The sequence below is a fragment of the Polistes fuscatus genome, unplaced genomic scaffold, assembly GCF_010416935.1.
Source record: "Polistes fuscatus isolate 324 unplaced genomic scaffold, CU_Pfus_HIC Scaffold2, whole genome shotgun sequence".
Taxonomy (NCBI): domain Eukaryota; kingdom Metazoa; phylum Arthropoda; class Insecta; order Hymenoptera; family Vespidae; genus Polistes; species Polistes fuscatus.
In genome coordinates, this window is record NW_025113096.1 from 14762972 (window position 1) to 14784425 (window position 21454).

Here is a 21454-nt window from a genome sequence, read left to right on the forward strand (position 1 = left end):
TATCCCCATTAATATTAGATATTAATACCAGTCTAACAGGTAACACAAGGTTATACGTTGAATATTTAAATGCGTGTATCGATACGGAAAGTTGTAATTATCTTTGCATTTAAATGAAAATATACAAAAAAAAAAGAAAGAAAACAGAAAGAAAAAAAGAACAACAGGGTTTTATAGCTATATTTAATATGTATATCTATACGCATACAGGATGATCCACATAATGTGTTACACGAAAGATTTTTATATGAATAAATATACTAATTTTTTTTTCACGCTTTCTTGATAATTTATTCAACTTTACATGAATTAAAATTTAATTTATGAATTAAAAAAAAAAAAAGAAAGTTTCCTCCTTTTATTTTTTTTTATATAAGCCATTTATTAATAAAACATATTTTCGTAGGTGTATGCGCGTGTGTAAAATAAAAAGAGAAATCAAACTTAATTGTAGGAATTAAGTAAGAAATAAATATTAATCGTAATATATGTTAACGATTATAAATCTATAAAATATGATTAACGAATATTACAATACTTGCCATTATGTCAGAAATTGGAAGCAAATCGTCGATAGGGGGTGGTTCGTCAAATGGCTCGATTAGATTACCACTTTGTAAAACGACGAGCAAAAACCACATATAATTATTACGATTGGAAAGTTTCTCTTTGCTGTCTATGCTTGTAGTCTTTAATTTCTCCAACCATAAATGTATCAATGATTTTTCTGTCGATTATTAAGATAATTCGATTTTTTTAAACTGTAACGAACAGTATCAACGAATAATAAAATGCAAATCATTTTCGAGCCATTCCAAATGGCTTTATAAATAAAAACAAGTATAATGAATTGAATCCATTCAACGAGTACTACTATATTCATTATCAATGCAATATTATTATTATTAGATGAATAAATCTTTAATTCAAATACTTTTTATCACAAAAATTTTGGAATAATTTTATAAATGGAATTTAATCTCTTTGAGAATTATTGAAATATCCGATAAACTCTTTGATATCGTTATAATTACAATTTTAAGCCCCGATTCTAATAATAATTTTGTAAATATTATTGCCAAATTTCCTCGCGGTATAGATCATTAAAAAAAAATAAATGAAAAAAAATGTGTTTAGATTGATCTTGACTTATACTTTGACTCTGATTACTCGTTCTCGGAATAAATTGATAGTAAGAGAGATCGCGAGCAGATCAGCACGTCTTCTTTGACACGTAACCTCTTCGATAAATATATCAAATCGCAGTATATGTGACGTTGTTATTTAAGTTCTTATTAAAAAGGATTTGTTCGGGGGAAAAAAATATCGGTATAAGAAAATAGTTAACTTTTCCGTTATTATCAACTTTCTTCGAAATCAAATTACTGGGGAGAAAAAAAGACAATAAAATAGAATTTAACCTTTTTTCGAGAATAATTGGACCAATGCTCTTGCCAGCAAATCGTTGTAGATAAAATTCTCATTCTCTATTTCATCTTCTTTGCAAACATCGTCATCATTTTTATTATTATTCTCATTAATATTTTTCTTAGACATTTTTACATTGAATTTAATCAAAAAATATATAACTTTAAATACGCTCGTCTACTATTTACAATTTTTATTTCACATATAATATCATTTCTCTTTTATTTCAAACGATCTCGCGATTGTATTGTTTTTGATATTGATTTTGAATCGTTCTCAGAATAAATTTGATATCGCGAGAAGATCAAAACATCATCTTTGACACGTAACCTCTTCGATAAATATATCAAATCGCAGTATTTGACGTTGTTATTAAGTTCTTAGTATAAAAGATTTGTTCGGAGGAAATATCGGTATTAGAAAATAGTTAACTTTTCCTTATTATCACCTTTCTTCGAAATCAAATTGCTGGAAAAAGAAACAATGAAATAGAATTTAACCCTTTTTCGAGAACAATTGGACCAACGCTCTTGACAGCAAATCGTTCTAAATACAATTGTTATTCTCTATTTTATCTTCTTTGCAAACAAAATCATCATCATCGTCGTTATCGTTATTCTGATTCAAATTTGTGTTAGACATTTTTACCTTGAATTTAATCAAAAAATATATAACTTTGATTACGCTTGTCTATACGATTTACAATTTTTTTTATTTGACATACGACGTCATTTCTCTTATTTCAAACGATCTCGTGATTCTATTGTTTTCCCTCCCATAGATATAATCAATTTTTTATAAATAATTTCTAAAAAAAAATAAAAATAAATAATAAATATTTACGGCAGAAAAAAAGGAGGGAACAATATTTTCTCATAGTTTTCCAAGCAAGTATTATAAATAATGAAAAATGTGGGAAAACAGGATACAAACGTCATCAAATCAATTTCTTTGTATTGGTCTCTTTAATATTTTATCATCAAAAAGAAAGGGAATATATTCCAAACAATACTCATTTCTTTGATATCATATCACCAAACAATAATAATAACAGTCTGTCATTGACACTCTTCTCTCCGCTCTTTCTCCACCTTTTTTCTATTTTCCCTTTTCAAACGGTCATCGAACGAGAAAACACGACGATGATCTTTAATCGAGCACGTGTTTAGAAAATATTCTTTTTTATATATTTTTTCTTTCTTTGTTTTATTAACCGTTTATCAAGAATGAACTTTTCTAAAGCTCGAAATTGTATTTGTGCACGTGAACAAAAAAAAATTGTGGCTATTAGATTTATCAAGTTTATGTAAAGCAAGCAAGCAAGCGTAAAAGACGGCCTGCGTCAGAGATAAAACCAATCTGGTAAAAGAAATGACCCAAGCCGACCTATGGTCGATCAGAAAAAAAGAGGAAATAGAAGAGAAGAAGAAGACTACTGTTCCGATGGTGGCTATTAGATCCAGTTGCTTGCACTATCGGATCGACAGTCGAAAGCTGGAACCCAACAAAGGCAGAAGAAGAGGTCCTGGTTACTATCATAACTAGCATTCTTTCAACCTTTAACAGTTGTACACATACGCATCTATTTCTGAACATATTATATGTTAATATTTAAGAAGATCATGTAAATTTTTTAAATTGAAACAATCATCGTTGTTAAGTCGAATCAGAAGGAACGAACGAACACTTTCTTCCATCCTTACAACGTGTTATGTGTAAGTACTATTTAAGATTTTGTTTTTCTTTGCATTTGATTTGAGAACAATTTTATTTTATTTCCGCGTTATTTTAAATATATGTGTATACATTCTTATGATTTCCTTGTAAACAAGACTAAACGAAACACGATATACATTTGTTAATCTTTTTTATCTTCAGATAAACAAAGTAAAGAAACTTTGTATACATTTGATAAAATATTATACGATACTATTTTTTAGGATCTTTGAAGTATTTTCTTTTATTTTAATTTTAATTATATAATTGCACAAAAATTTATTAATAATTGAAAAGTTTTTAATGAAGTATCATTTTCAATAGTAAACGTTCATTTTTGTTTTTAGAAATTTAAAAATTTTTCGAAACAATCAAAACAACGTACTTCTTATCCGATGAGTCTTTAATTTGATTATTTTCACGCTAGATGACATGATGTGAAATAACCAAAGCACGCTAAAAAATTTGCTCATCATTTCCTCGTTTCTTTTGAGCATTAAAAAGTTTGCATAGAACCTCAATAGCTGAAAAAAATTAATAAGTAGATTTAATTGCTAGCTATTTGCTAATTCAAAATCTATAATTGCTAATTTTTTTAATTAATTATTTAATTAGTTATTCATAATTACAAATGTGGAAACGTCACGAGTGGGAGATATGTTATACGCATGCAGAACGACAAATTCAAGGCGCAAGCGCACTTTGAAAAAATTCTCCCACTCATGACGTTTCCACATTTATAATTATTAATAACTAATTAAATAATTAATTAATAAAGTTAGCAATTTAGCGCACTTATTCATTTTTTCAGCTGTTGAGGTTCTATACCAACTTTTTAATGCTTTTCTTTTGCAATTAAATGCGCTGTAGTCGCCTCAGTAGGTAAAAACGAACATAATTAATACTTTCATTGACGCAAACTGTAACATCGTTTGTTTTCAAAACAAATTAGTATTTTTAGACTTTAATTTAAAAAGGTACGAATTGAATATCTAATTTGAACGTGATTATGTCATAGAAAAATAAATTGCAAAAAAAAGAAAATAATCGCGTCGATGTTAAAAATTATAAAATTTAATTAAAAAAAAAAAATCTCTACTTCTCTTACATTAGAAATGGAAATGTAAGCATAAGTTTTTTGCTTGACAATGAGTCAAGAATTACAGTTTACGAAATAGCGCGTTAAATATCTATTGTATTTCCTACAAATATCAAAACAATTTCTAAGAACTCATCGTAAGTCATTATATCATTAAAAAATTTTCAGCCATTTAGTATTATTTGAAAAAATTGTAAACAATGCTATTTAGATGAAGAATGAACGAACAAACAAACTACGTGACTCTTCTCTTTCTCGTATAATAAAATAATAATAATAATTATTATTATTGTTATTATTATTATTATAAAAAAAACAAAATCGTAAAAATAAATACATATACATATATGTATATTCATTTCTTCATGATTAAAATACGTAACAGTAAGATTATCTTGAATAAAGAACACACTTGGAAGCGCTAACTGGTTAAAGAAAGAGAGAAAAAGTGTTAGATAGAGGAGGATAGAAAATGAGACGGAAATATGGCGTCAGTTAAGAAGAGAAAAGAAGGAGAAGGGGCAGGGGAGCGGTATGGAACGGTTAGGTATCACGCTGGTATCACGTGCTCGTTTAACCGGCCCTCTTCGAGCACACAACTCTCCTGTTTATATATTTCTCTTTTATCCTACTGCGTCTTTGAAGAATCCATGACTAATAACAGTTGACACGTGCTTCCATATTAAAGTTTCGAAAGAAATCATCATAAAAGACTTCATGCTTACAATTATAGATTTTTCGTGGCTTTTTTCGTTCATTGAAATGTTCTAATCTTTTCGTGATTAAAAAGATATTTTAATAAAAATTAAATTAATTTATCTATGCAAATGACTGTGTAATCAGATTAATTTAAAAAACAAAAAGAAATAAAAAAAAAGATAACGAAATTTAATATTCGTACAAATCATTTAGTATTTTTTCATATTTCCTCCAAATACTGACGTAAAGTATTTATACTCGATTTTGTTTAACAGAAATATATGAATCATAAGAAATATTGATCACAATGTTTGAACGTGATCGTCTTCACATATATACATATGTAGGTATATAGTATATTAATTTCTTTTCTTTTCAAAGGAAGAAAGTGTTTATACATAAATCAAATTCTAATTGGCATGCTAATAATATTGCAGACTTAATATCACGTTTCACTTTATGATGATACATTGTAATATAACAACTAACGTCGAAGATTATATTCTCTCACCTACTAACTATATTTAACACAGCACGGTCATTTACATGTACGCGTTTTTAGAACAGACCCTTGATTAATACATCTGGAGTCTCAATAAAATAGATATTCAAAGTAGGAATTACAGTAATAATATTTTCGTTATTTTTATAATCCGTTGCTAACATTAAACGTTATCGATACTGTGACGAGAACAGTAAAAATCAATAATGTGTATTGCCATTCCTCGAACGAGTATATTTACATATACATATCCAAGTAACTTGTTAAACGAATTAGATAAGATGGTCTAAACGAGAAGCATAAGTAAAAATAAAATCAATAAGTTTATACAGCAAATATTATCGAAGAAAAAAAAAGGAAAAAAAGAGAAACATTTCTATTATTAATGTTAAATAAAAATTGAATTTAAAAAATGCAAATTTTCATGCACGAGTAACCACATATAAAAGTGCGAAAATAGGCAAAGAACATTTTTATATATAAGGACGTCGAAGGAAAGAAGAAAAAATAAAACTTTCCAAAAGTGAAACTGCGCATGTGCAATTTTGACGAGCTTTCTGGAATACTAAAGAATAGGTGTGGTGGAAGCGGGAGGGGGAAAGAGAAGAGAAGACAGGGTCGATACACAGTAGAGAACATTCGGTGCGGCATCGTAGGAAGTTAAGGTGGTGCTTTAGAGATCGTCATTTATATTTCCTATTAATTCCAAGATCCGCACAGATAATTATTAGCATATCATTTTATTTTGTGATATATATATACATATTTTAGTGTTATTCTCTTACAATTTAAAAACAAAAAAAGAAAAGTGCATAATTTTTTTCTTTCTTTCTTTCCTCCCTTTTTTATTTCTCTATTGGTTTATTTCAATGTTGTCTTTTACGACATAAATTTAAAAGACAATTTGATCGTGAAAATCGATTCTTATTGAAATAACGGAATTCGGCGAAATTGAATCACGCCGATCCGATAATTTCATTATAACGGGGAAATAATTCGAGTTTTCGTTCGAGTAATATATAAGCAGAGCTTAAAACGAACGTATCCCCCACTAATCCCTGATCACGCAACGGGGTTACTAAAAATTCGTCCGTAAAGACGAAAGATGGCCGTTGAAAAATTAGATTTCGTCTACAGTAATCTACGAATCGAGCTGTTCAAGAAACGTAATTATTTGGGTAAGAAACTATACACGAATTACATATATATATTTATTATTATCTATTTATTTATCGATCAGTGAAGATAAGCGTTTTACATTTGACAAGTAGAGAACACTAGCGCCGTACACTAACCTTGCGGTATTTTATGCAATTTCACTTGCTCCCTCTTTATTCTGATTTCTAATGAAAGCGATTGATTTACTAGCGATTCATATTTTTGTACTATTTATTTGTTTAGTTTTTTTTCCTTCTTTTTTTTCTATAACGGAAACGAGAAAACGAATTTATTTAATTTATTTCTATAAAATGTGCAAATCTAGTTAACTTAATCGACAATAAGCCTTGAATGAAGATAATGAAGTGTTACATACGTATTTATTTAGCACGTTAAAATATTATGTAATATATTGTAAAAATTTAAAACTCTCGATATCTTGATAATTGGTTGAAATATGAATCTTATCGTTAACGAACAAATTAAACGTGTAGACAAAAATAAAATTATAATAACAGTTTGCAGATTTGTTGCTTAAAATAATACTTCGGTAATGAATAGAAAAAAACAATTAAAAATGAAATATAAAAGTATCTATTTACTTTCACTGTGCTCATCGAAAAAAAAAGGAAAAAAAGATATGTCGAAGATAACGTTTGATAGAAAATTTAATCGTGCGTTTAGAGAAAGAAAAATGATAAATGAAATATAAACGATGGATTTCGAAGCGTCGAAAAAGATGGCAGGCAATATGGATTGTGTTCTAGCGGTGTGACGAGGGGTACGGGAAACACTGTGCGAAGTAAAGAGGGGGATTGAGCACGCGTTCAGCGAGTGATCTGTTTTTCATCGAAAGACTGAGAGAGAAAGATGCATGCGCAGCGTGGTGGTGGGGGAACACAGGTATATCGTTAAGTACGGTAGAGAGAGAAAGAAAGAAAACAAATGTTCGGTCAAATACGTGAGTGAGAAAGAGAGACAGGATATTATTATAAGAGAAAGAGGTTCGTGCTTATGCTACGAAGCAAAACTCGTTGTTCAGTTCGTCCTTCGCCAGCGCACGAAACGAACGTTCTCGTACCACGCCGGCGTGAGATTATACTATTCCAAACTTCTCAGCTTATAATATGGGATATAGATATATATAAATAGATAAATATCTAGATATAGGTATCGACATTTAACTCTCGATCGATATCGACGTTTTCCGACGTTGTCGACGACGCAACACATCTTTTCTACTCACGTGTATATACAAATTTATGTATATGTATATTTAAAGAAAAAAAAACCTAAACGCATTTATTAACGGTTAATCGAGAAAATTGACGAAGAGGGGTTTCACATTCCCTTTTATTTTTGGTCTTTTTCTGTACTGTTAATAGTTACTTGCTCTGTATTTACTTGCATCTTCTTTCTCGTTACTGTATACACGAGTACGTAAGGAAAAACTTCTTGGAGATCGTTAAAAGTGGTGGAGGAAAAAAGTCTTATAGAATCATAGTTTTTTTTTCTTATACGGTCACGTTGATTTATATCGTGATGTACTGAGAATGTTTCTCGTCGCACCTGTGAACGACAATCGTTGGATCTACGCCATGCACGGACTAGAGAAACCTATGGAATACGTGCCTGGTAACCATTCCTTTTATATTTTTTGTACATGATATTTACATCCTTGCGACATATTGTACTCGATTTTATTTTCTACAAAAATATCATGTTAATAATGATTTACCTTAACGAACAAATAACAAGATCTTGTTAGGAATTTTTATTTTATTATAGTCCAAGAAATTGATTAATTTTGTTTGTTTGTTTTTTTTTAATTGCATTTGTTATTTTTCGCAACTATCATAAAGAAATGCATACATAAACATACATGTGTATATTAAGTTTCCCAGAAAGTTTGTGCTGATTGATATTTTTAATAAGGAACATTTTTTTTTAAAGTGACACGAACTTTACGATCAATCTAATATTTCTATTTATCCATGATTGATGGAGAACATTTAATAAATTTTCTATAATTAATTACTTGTAGAGGATATTATTGGTACGCCCTATCAGTCTTGTTTTCTTCGTTCGCGTGACTGCTTTCTCTCTCAAATATCAAATTATTATCACAGAGTCGAGAGATTAAAAAAAGGGGCAATACGTTTAATATGTTTTTGTTTTTCTCTCTTTTTTGAAACGTCAAAAAAACATAATAATTAACATCATTGTATACAGATTATTTTGTATTTGATCGTATCCGAAAAGGATTTGAAAAAATTGTCGTATTATTCCCATAGGTTAAATAACTCGATTTATTAACCATGATTAATAGGTTAATCATTAGTTAGTATTTTTCCATGCTATGTGTTTTCTGGTAATACCATACATGAGTCGTCCATATGCGCATACTCCGTTGTTTTTATCTCTTTCGCACACGTTTAAAAAGTCGAGCGAGCACGGAAATTTACGAAGACGTTGTATCGCGTTCCCGATGGAAGCCGGATTCACACGAATGAGGTATAACCCGAATGCTATATATAACACGTACGTGCGATTTTACCGACAGATTTACGAACATCTTCCCGTGATCAAAATTAAATGATTTCGTATTGATTGAAGTATTAGTTTCTTTTTTATTTGTCTAGACGTGTTAGTACTTAATATTTTTTTATCTGATTGTGAAACGTGAATAGTTTTTCCACTAGAAAAAAATTGGCGACTATAGCAATAATTATTTTTACTTTTTCGTCATTCATTAAAGCGTTGAAATGCATTTAAATATTTTTGACAAGAAATTTTGCTTCTTCTGTAATAGCTGGTAGAATACAAATTTTATTTCCTTTCTATTTCATTAATTTACTTTAATACATACTTTATATAAGTTGAGTATAAAAACAAAAAACTTTCTAATCAAGTCACTTATATCAATCTGAAGGTTAAAAAGTTAAAAAAAAGTCAACTAATTTTATAAATAGAATAGATAATTATCCTTAATAATTTTCTCTCCGATTACAATCGTCTTAATTTTTTTTTCTTTTTTTTCATGTAACTATCTTATCATCTTTTTATAATATTTTCTTCAAATATCTGTTATCGCGATGTTTAAACACCGGAGATGTTATTTACGAGCTGTCATTTAGATTTTTTTGTCTCTTTTATACTAAATAAAGAAATGTGCACTTATAGAAGCGTATTTCTTTTATTATTTTTTTTTTTAATTGACATCAATGTCAATAATACGATAAAAAAATAGCACGATATTATGACATAATAGCGAAATGAAAAACTTTGTAAATAAACAACTTGAGAATATATTTTACGTATACGACGAATATATGTGTAATATGTATACGCGGGTATAAATTAGACATGATCATTGAATATACATATGGTGTGTCACGTTGAAGCACGTGCAAAACGCATGAACGTTGATGATACATCACACCAATGAGAGAGTTCCTTAAACGCTTATACACATTTTGTCGCGCATTTTAACGACGGGCCATAAGAAATATACGAGACGTATAAAAATCACACTCTTTTAATGTTTACACGCATATTGGAACCTCCGACCGACCCCCCGACCTCCCGACTCCATTTCTATTAATATCTCGAAAAAACATTCGTTCGCGAAGGTCAGGATAAAATGGTAATATTTAAAAAAAAAGGAGATAAAGAAGAAGAGAAAAAAAATCTTCGCGATAACATTTATTCTGAGTCATTTAGTTTTATATGTTCCAACGTTTATAATGTTTTAAAGTTGAACGCACAATTACTGATTGGATTATACATATACGTAATTTACATATTTTAGATTCGCTTAAAATTAGCTTAAAATTAGCTTAAAAAAAAAGTTTTATTCTTGAGACGACAGATGGGTGTGACGATACACGTACTGTTATTAGTTTATCAATCATTTTATAATTTAATAATTTACTTACTTATCTTCAGCCTTCGTATCAGATGAAACGATTTTAAAACTAATTGACCTAATCTATTGACCAGTCTCAATCGATTTTCCATCAATAATCTCTCTCTCAGAGGTGTGTTATTGTTGTTTTTTCTGTTTCTTTTTTTTCAAATCGTTGTTTTTTGTTTATGTTGTTAAAGTTTGTCCTTCACCTTGGCCATAAATTTAATATAATCGGAAAAATGTTTAAAAACAACTTTGTCGCGTTGCGATTGCGGAATATAAACATTTTAGTATTCTCGACGCGTTGGTTCATTCGTCATTGATTTTTTAATGATCTTAGGCACGTTTTACGATTGAATGTTAATATATAAACAGTATACATTACATAAGAATTTGAAATAATAATCGATGAATAAATAATTATTTAATTACGAAGTCAATTTAGTAATCTCAAAGTAGATATTTTTTCTTCCATCTTTTAACAATTAACTTGAAATAACAAATCGTTATTATATAAGGTTAACAAAGTGTAATCTAGTAGATGTCATAGCAATTTAAAAGAATATACATCTCTATTTCTATCGTAGCATTGTTTAGAACTTTAAACGATGATCGATGGTCATTGAATTTAATTTGTTTGATATAGTCCCATGAAAAGTAGTTCAAGGTTTAAGATCCAGATGTCCATGGGAATATATTTATTCGATTGAATTAATATAAAAATAATATTAAAGAGTGTTAAACAATACTCGTAAAAACCCCGTTTATCTTTTATAAATTTTATTTTATCTTATTTTTATTTGTTCGTATCATGAGAAATTGTGCGCATTTCATTTTAATCGCGGGAACGGCATGATGGCGACGTTAGGATAAATGTTATTTTTTTGTGTGCATTCAATGTAAATATGTATATATATATATACATATTTATAACATACATATATACGATTGACGAAGCAATAACATTTGAATTTTGTTGACAACGTGTATTAAATTTCACGAAGTAAACAAAAAAATAAAAGAAATAAAGAAGGAAGTGTAACATATTTTGCAGCGTCTATAAGATTGTTTATAACGCACCGATTTGACCTACACAATGAACTTTTTTCGTAAATATATTTTCCTTCATTATTGAGTAATAGTTATATTGAATGAATCATAGATATGCATATAAAAAGAGGAAAATTCGCTAAGCATACTCATTTATATTCATTTTACTTCTAATAGCCGGCGGTGTCATGGCAGTATCGGTGGCAACTTTGGCAATATTATGGATATTCCTTCAATCTATGGGACTACTTAGTTACTCCAATTCTATGGAAACCTATAAACTACCTGTTTCACTACAAAACTATCTTACCAGCTATACCGGTAAATATTTTTTTATTTTTTTATTTATTATTAATATTTTCTATATTATTGGTTAATTTGATTGTTTTTAAATATATTAGAAATTTTAATAAAATCAAATCAAATTCAATTAAATTAAATTTAATTTAATTAATTTTCGAATAAATTGTTTAGTATTATCATATATTTTTTTCTTAAATACATTTATTTGATAATTTATTTTTGTATTATATAATTTTTTTCTTGTTTTAAATGTATATATTTATTTTCTTTTTATATTTACATAATTTTGTTCTTTTCATGAAGATATATTTTTGTTTTATTTACATGTATAATATTTTAGATCTTATGAATGCATAATTATGAGTACCGGTTTTTTTTTATAGATTTCTTTACAGGCTTGCCATCTACAGATACTACTCCGGGAAGTATCATAGACACAGGTCTCTTTCACAACCGACGATTTCCCAGGATCACCGAGTCGATGTTAAATGAATCGGTGAATTTTGCAGCGACGCTCGTCGATCGATTGAGCACACTAGAAAGAAACATTGTCAATGCCGGTGTTCAATTTGAAGCTAATAGCATTGCCGGTAAACAATATATCAATTCCTATCCTTCGGAAGATGCCTTTGAGAAAGGCATCGATGCAATTTTGGCTACAAAAGCTTCCTTGTATCTAATTCATCAAAGTTGTCGACGGTAAGTTCTTTTTAAATTATCCTTTCATTTTTATTATTATTTTAATCCTTCAAGCTGTACATTTGCACAATTTTATTTATTTCAAACTATCATGAAACTAAGAATAGTATCACTTTGTCTGACAAACAAATATAAAAATTGAAATACTTAGATCAAACATAAAATAACATATGTAAATATAAAATATATATATATATATAATTATAATTCTTATTATATTTATTATTTGTGTTTTTATTCTCTAGATTTGGCCTATCTAAGGAAGAATGTGCCCACTTTATATCAACCTTGAAATTAGATGGCACGCCATTGGGTGACAGGTGCATGGCTTCGCAAGTAACAAGTTGTGATACGAAAATGAAGTACCGAACTATTGATGGAAGTTGCAATAACATCAAAAATCCTAGCTGGGGCAGTGCCATGACTGCATATACAAGAATCCTCTTCCCTCAGTATTTCGATGGTAAGGATCCTTTTTATAACACGACATGCTCTCATAAATGACTTATTTTTTTTCTAGCCCCTTTCCTATTGACTAACTCTCAAAAACTCGCGGTTTTCATATCCATCAATTGTCTCACAATCACTAACACGCACGAAATAATCGTTGTTTTGACGCGAAATAACATTAATTTCATATATAACTTTGATCTTCGTTCTTTCCTCATAAATTCCAATTTATTGGAATTTTCGAATTTTCCTTATCCTCGTTATAAATTTTGTTGTATAACATCTTCTATCTTCTGCTTATATTTATTTTTTTATTAAACTCGGCCGGTCGTTTTTTCTTTACAATTAAATGCGTTTAATACATTGTAGAAAAGAAAAATTATTATAATATGCTGAAAAGCATAAAAATTATTATTTAAACGGTATTATTATCATTATCTTTTTTTGTTATCTAATAATCGAACAATTATTTGCAGCCTATGAACGTTTAGCGCTTTCCTATCCAATCATAAACTGTTTCCACATGATTTTCCTTCTAATACTTTCATCGTTTACTATTTAAACTATTCCAATGCGTGGGACGTTATATGTAACCATAAGACTATGTTTTCTTTTTTTCCGACATCATTTTTAGATACATACTAGAAGATGGTAAATGTTTCCTTATTATTACAAAAGAATATTAATCGGATTTGATTAACTAAATTATGCTTTTTGTTCGACGCATGTAATAGCATCATTTTCTAAATTGACCTTAGTATCTATCATATACATATATATATATATATATATATATATATATATATATATATATATGCTAGCGTTGCTTTGTGAAATCCGTTAATTCGTGAAATGAATCCTGAAATAACTATACTGTCCTGTTTACATATAAAAGAAGGCATAATAACATACTTCAACTAGATAACATAATCAAATTTCAATCTCATACTTTAATTACTCGTTTCTTGTGAATTCATATATAACCTCGTTATTTCTTAAAATTACTAGTTTAAGTATATAACAAAATTCTTTTTATATGCTTTCCCAAAACTGTCTAGTTATTTCAGGTAAAATCTAGGATTTCCACGATTTAATTGAATTATACAATTTAACGCTGGCATATATTATTAAATAATAGTTGGACTTTAATTTAATGACATCATTTATAATCGATTTTGTAGATTTTTAAGAATTCATAATTTCGTCCTATGACTTGAAACGATTGTTTAAGGAACGATTCACCTATTAACCAACCTAACACCACTTTCATCAGGACAATTTTATTAACGGACGTAACACACATTATAGGGATATATATAAAAATTAATATCTATATATTTATATATATATATATATAAATATATATATATATATATTTACATTCACTACGTATACACGTGCACAGAGACAGATCCTTGGGCGCTAGCAGAAAAACGTTCGTCGATTGGCTTAACAAAATTATATTCTGTGATTTGCATTACAGTTGTTGTGCGATAAAAGGCACATAGAGCATAATATGCCTGAGTGTAGCAGTGAATAATACTGCCTACAATAGGGTGACCCGGTCGGGAGATTCTATCCAGCAGTAGAAGTGTATGTAAATTAATTCGGATATACCTAATAATGTATCATATTAATTACGTAATAATAGTTACTTCGAACACTTTCTGTTTGATATATATGTATATATATATATATATATATATATATATATATATATATATATATACATATGGCGGTATACGGTTTCACGTTAAGGTCCCTGTTACGAGCGAATTCAATTTGGGAGTCACCATTGTAATTTTAATATTCAATATCATCGGTTCCATTGAAACGAATAACATCAAATAATTGGAAATTTACATTTACGAAATGTAACAAAATAATATTGTATTAGTCACTAAAATGCAAATCATACTTTATTTTTGGAATCATTGGATAACGCATTCCGGTTTTGTCCGTCTCTCAGCTTGGTTCACTCGTTTAGGTGCCTTCATCGACCATACTACTAAATATTATAAAGCTAGATAATTCGTTTTGTGAGCGTTTTGACGTCAGCGATCAATGTTTAATCGATAACAGTAATATGTTATGGGGTCATTCCTTTAATTTTATCTTATATTGCTTACAACGTGATCATTCATATGAACTTTTAAACTTTAAAATAATCGATTTATTATATTTATATCGACGACATGCCACGTCAACGATGCTTCAAAACGATGTAAAAAAACTAGATAACCTTATTCGGTTTTATTTAACAGCACGAGAGCAAAAGCTTCAATTGATTAATTGCAACATTATTGCAAATTATCGGTTGGAACTTCTTTTTTTTCCTTTTTCTTTCTTTCTTTCTTTCTTTCTTTCTTTTCTGAGATCAATCGGATTAAAAAAAAAGATTTTCCTATGATTTTCTTCTAAGCTTGTGTATAAATGTATCGTATTAAAAAATAGATAATATCCGATTGTTCTCAAACAATAGATGGTGAGCGATAAACAGGTTTAGGTGAGAAGTGTCAGGTTCGAGGACAAGACGGCCAAGAAAAATTTCTCTCTAAACACGTATTTACCAGTACTTATGTTTCCTATTATTAAAATTTTGTGTACTTTATTACCACTCTCTCGTGCTGTTCTTTTAAATATAAATATATATAAATATTACATATATGTATATTATATACATATAAAAATATCCGTTAATTTTGTTAAAATCGGAGTAATTAAAAGTGTTTTTGCTTTGTTGCACACATATTGAGAAAAGTGCAAATTAATTTAAAATTCAAATACTTTCAAGATTTCTTTTAAAAATAACGCTTTAGCATATTTATTTGAAAATGTTTCGTAATGAGGAAGTTAACATCGATTTACTCCGATTTGACAATGCAAAATGATCTTTATGATGAAATGTTAATGTAATATTGTATTGGAAACCAGGCATTCAAGAACCAAGGAACGTAGGACAGACGAAGAAACCATTGCCAAGTGCGAGAACAGTAAGCGCATCAGTGGCTGGTTATAATGGGCAATCCGATATCACCAAAACTCTTGCCGTCATGCAATGGAGCCAATTCATTTCCCACGATATGGTACACACTCCTGTCCGCAGAATGGGTTAGTTTCCACAAATTTATTGTGTTATATTTTTCTTTCTTAACGTTTACATTAGATGCTTATAAAACAAATTGGTTTGCACAGTTTCATCAGGAAAACCAATTTCTTGTTGCCAAGCGGATGGGAATACTTTATCTCCTCGTCATGTACATCCAGATTGTGCAGCTATCACTGTACCAGATAGAGATCCTGTATATGGCACCCAATACGTTAGATGTATGAATTATGTACGTTCCTTACCAGTTTTGAGATCGGAATGCACTTTTGGACCCTTGGAACAAGTAATTCAACATTCTATATATTTCATTCTATTTTCATATTTTTATTCATCAATAAAATTCTTATTTGTATATTTTGTCTTCAGATGAATCAAGTGACTCACTTTTTGGATGGGTCCACGATTTATGGATCCGTTCTAACGAAGTCTCGTGAGTTACGAGAATTCCAAGGTGGTAGATTACGCGTAGATGTTCGTAATGGTCATGAATTTTTACCATCTGAAAGCGATGCTGAAGTTACTTCCCAGTGTAAAGGAAGCTGTTATGATTCTGGTAAGTTTTTTATTTTTTTGTTTTAAATGTTTTAAATGTTTTAATTATTAATAATTGTTGATTTTTAATAACTTCAATAACGATAATTATGAATTCCATAGGTGATGATCGTGTCAATGTTTACCCTCAACTGGCTGTAATACATACAATTTGGCATCGTGAACATAATCGCATTGCTAGGAAACTTGCTCAATTGAATCCTAGCTGGACGGATGAAATCCTATATCAGGAGGCTAGACGTATTGTCATTGCTGAAATTCAACATATCACTTATAAAGAGTGGTTGCCCATTTTATTGGGCAAGATGAGTGTTCGAGCCTTAGGACTATCTGTTGGTACTGGTTATAATAGAAAATATGATTCTGAGGACGATCCTGCAGTTACCAATGAAGCAGCTACAGCAGCCCTACGATTCTTGAATTCACTTATGCAAGGAAGACTGATGTAAGTTATTATAATTAATTCTTATATTATTTAATTTCAATTATATATTTTGTATCATATCTTCTTTAATCAAGTGTATTTTTTATAATATTTTTATTTTACTTTACAGTTTGCCAGATAATTCTCGTCTAAGTGCTAAGTCTCTAGAATTGTCAGAATATTTCTTTAATCCACGAGTGATCGAATCCGACGAAGTATTTAACGGTTTACTTCGTGGTCTTTCAACTCAGACCAGTCAGAAGATGGATATAAGTTTTATTCCTGAAGTAAGTGTCTCATTTTGTATTCTTTTTTTTCTTTCATTATTTTGCATTCGTTATATAATTACATATTTTACTATATATGTCGAACGTTTTACAGATTACAAGCAAATTATATACTAAGAATAAGAACGATCTCGGTTTAGATGTCATTAGCTTAGACATACAACGTGGTCGTGATCACGGTTTGCCTGGATATAATTACTATAGAAAACATTGCGGATTACCTGCTGCCAAGAATTTCTATGATTTCCTCGATTACATTCCTACCGAGGTAAATTAAATATTAAATTCAAATTAAATTTAACTTAAATACAAATGTGTTGTAATAAATGTATATTTCATTTTTTCGTTTATTATTTTACACAGCTCGTAAACAAATTGCGCTCCGTTTATGCTCATCCCAATGATGTGGATCTTGTAATCGGTGGTATGGCAGAAAGACCAGCCAATGACGGACTCCTTGGTCCCACTTTCAGATGTTTGATTATGGAACAATTTGCAAGGACACTTAGAACAGATAGATTCTTCTACGATTCAGCTATGCAACCATATCCTTTCACGCCAGGTAAAATGTCTTATTTTATTTAATTTTACATCGTTTTGTTCATAATTTCGTGAGTTCATTGTATTTATACGTTCTTTCTTTTTTTCTTTTTCACAGATCAATTGGCAGAAATACGTAACGTTACTTTAGCGAGAATATTCTGCGATAACGGGGATAATATTCAAAACATGCAACCAAATGTTTTCCTTAAACCACAAGAAGGGTAAGTTAACATTGAATTGGAAAATTTACATTTCTTAACAATTTTTTCTTTCATAGAGAAATATATAATAATGATGCTATTAATATGTTAATTTTTTATTGTAGAAATGAAATCCGTTCTTGTAACGATTTCGAAGCAATACCAAGCATAGATCTATTTGCATGGGCCGAGAAGGCCAAAGCGTATCGTTGAACAAATTCATTAATTGGCTGGTCACATTACCGCGTAGCGCCGGCTCATCCATGAACAAGGTTTGGGCTTGGCGAAAAGAAATAAAAAGTAGAGGCGTTATTGATGTCTTGAGATCTTCGTGATGTCATTGTGACGCGTGTCTTACGTTTCCAATGTTCTGGAGTGTTGTTTCCTCAGATTTAAATGGGGATGTATAATAAAAATAATTATATGGTGGTCGCGCTAACTTGGTTCAGGATGAAGCGGCTGCTAATGTTAGTGCGATAATACAAAAAAAAAAAAGGAAAAACGAGTATACGGTGAAGAAACACGTGACTAGTCGATTAAAAAGGAGGAATTATCAGCAAAGAATAAGCTGAATAAGAAGAACAAAAATAAGTTCACAAGTTATCGAGAAAGTGGACAATATAACTATCGTAGAAAGAAACAATTTTCATTACACTTCCTCGCGCAAATAATTGTATATTCCAAGTGAGCTGTTTGCTCGATCAGAACATTATTTACGCGTGTTAACTATGTAATAATAATATAAGAATAGCAATACAAAGGAGCGCGTACATCTAATTAATTAACTAAATAGACGATAATTTAAAGGAAATAATTTAATACTCGCTGATTTTATTACGTTAATATAAGTTAATTCTCGAGTATAAATTACTTATTACATTCATTGCTATCAATGCTTGAATATTTCATTTCTTTATGGAATATTCAATTTCTATTGATAATGTCAACACGTAAAATTTAACAATGACAATGTAAAATTTCAAAAATTTTTATAAGATGAACGCGCGTCTGTGTACATATAGTGTATATGATAGGCATGTAATATAAATGTCAACGAGCATATGTGGACATTGAGTGCATGGCTAAATTTCATAATTTCATTTAGTAATATCTGTTTGGAAAAATCCTCTACGGCATGACAATAATTTAGGTAAGAACATTAATCGATTTGTTGAATCATTGTCATATGTTTAATTCAAAGTATTTAATTTATAAATTATTTCACAATCTCTTTAAATATTTATTTTCAAGATTATTAGAACATTCAAGAACTAATTGTTTTCACTATAGATATATATATATGTTATATTAATTCTCTGAATAATTTAAATTTAAAAAAATATTGTAATTGTTACTTCTTTTCGGAATTTTTAAAAATTATCATCATAAAAAACAAAAAAAAAATAAAGTAATTTTTCTTTTCAACAAGTTAGTAAACCTCAGGGAAGCAAAGCGTCAATGCCGAAATGATAAAACCAAACTATGGCAATTTTTTGCAATAAGATATTAATCTTTCTTTGTTTTCTCAAGTTGAACCGATTGAAGTTATCAGTAAAAACAATAAAATGCATTTTTATTATATTTAGATGACGTATTTTCGCAAACTCATACGAAATTTCGATAAGATGACATTTTATGGGAGTTTAATGTGAAAATGATTGAGTTTATGTGAAACCATGGGATATGACTGATTAATTTTAAGGAAAATAATTAAGTATCGTTGAACGATTTGTACGATCGAGTTCTTATGGTTAAACATTATTTCGTAATATGTAAAAATTAATAAAGGAATTAAATATATTATTTCGTCTTTTATGCTTTCACAGTTACATTAATTTAATGTCATTTGAATTATTAAAGAGTTTATATAAAAAAAAATCATACAGACAAATATTACAAAATTTGAAATGAACTTACAGTGCATTCAATTTATTAAAGCATAGTTTTCTATTTTACCGACCAAAGCACATTAAATATAAATTGAGAAATATTAAAAAAGAAATTCTTTTTCATAATTTAATAATCAGTTTAGTAACTTTATAGAAAGAAATGACGTTATTACAAACATATTATCATACAATTTATAGCATAAGATTTTATCTATAAATGATAATATCTTTTATTCCCACAAAAATATTTTTATAAATATATTTCATCTGTAACTTTTTGAAAGACAATCGCGTAAATTTGATCAAAACCTTTTTCAATTATATCAAAACTGTCAGTAATAATGGGAACATTTTTTATTAACACAACTAATGTAATTTTCTAAACAATAAACCCAACAATTGTAACATTAAATTCAAAATGAATAAGTATATACCATGATGAAATCGGATATAAAATGCTCGAAGTTTAAGCACAAGAGAACAAAGGAGAAAGGAACTTCGAAGGAATGGAAGAATAGAAAAATAAGTCCAAGGAAAAAGATTGAATAAGAAGAAGAAAGGTGAACGATGTAAAGATAAAAATATATTTAAATTAGAATTATAGATTTAAAAAAAAAAACTAAATAAAATCAGAGGATAATAAAAATAATTCCAAACGAAAGAAACTTCATTTATTCATACTTCTTTTTTCTTTCTATTAATTAAAAATTAAAATCAATATGTTTTTTCTGTTTCTTTTTCTCTTTTTTCCATACGTTCCAAAGATAACCAAACAAGATTCAGGAACAAAATTCCATGTTGATATTTCTTGGAAGTAGTTACAAACGCTCTTGAACAAATCTTGCTCAAGTATTGATATAATTGCAGGAACATTGACGGATTTGTACGTAGACAGAGAGCTTTTGGTAGCGTGGGGTGACTGATCAACCAACGTCTCTGTACTTTCTCTCGTTGCTTATAAGCATCGAACAATTTTCTATGTTCGTTCAGTTCCCACTTGGTACTAGTTCCTAATCGTGGCCGAAAAGGGAAGTGTCTTACAATTAGATATCTTTTGAATATCTGTCAGTGCTACGAGTACCTGTATCAGTGTCCTTTTTTTATCCTTTGTATTATTATTATTTTTTTTTAATTCGTACAATAAATTTGATTAAATTTAGCGTAAAACATTCTAGAAACTTCGTTTACTATCGATGTATTATCAAGATTTTTGATCACAGAAGACGATAGTATCAAAGGTACGATGATTAAAATTCAATCTGAGATATATTTTTCATTGAAAAGGAGATATATGAAAGTAGATTAAATGAAAAATTTTAGAGTAGTTATTTTTCACTTTGTTGAATTATTGGGATTATCATCGATTGTTGTTGTCATCGATTAAACTTTTGATTTCATATTTATAAAAAACGAAAGGATTACATTATTCGAAGCTT

The 21454-nt window shown here is 29.1% G+C and overlaps 1 protein-coding gene across 4 annotated transcripts; it reads left to right on the forward strand.

The window, feature by feature from the left end:
- The first annotated feature begins 2890 nt into the window (after window positions 1-2890).
- LOC122516765 (peroxidase-like) lies at window positions 2891-19929 on the forward strand. Of its 4 annotated transcripts, none has more exons than XM_043634863.1 (13): window positions 2891-3143; window positions 11740-11883; window positions 12249-12564; window positions 12810-13027; window positions 15949-16125; window positions 16210-16406; window positions 16490-16676; window positions 16778-17120; window positions 17230-17386; window positions 17481-17654; window positions 17750-17948; window positions 18045-18150; window positions 18255-19929. In XM_043634863.1, the coding sequence occupies exons 1-13, from the start codon at window positions 3140-3142 to the stop codon at window positions 18340-18342; spliced, it is 2310 nt and encodes a 769-aa protein (XP_043490798.1). In that variant the 5' UTR covers window positions 2891-3139; the 3' UTR covers window positions 18343-19929. The 4 variants fall into 4 exon arrangements, with proteins under 4 accessions (XP_043490798.1, XP_043490796.1, XP_043490795.1 ...); XM_043634861.1 differs by lacking the exon at window positions 2891-3143 and adding an exon at window positions 6409-6622; XM_043634860.1 differs by lacking the exon at window positions 2891-3143 and adding an exon at window positions 6898-8237.
- Window positions 19930-21454: the final 1525 nt, after the last annotated feature.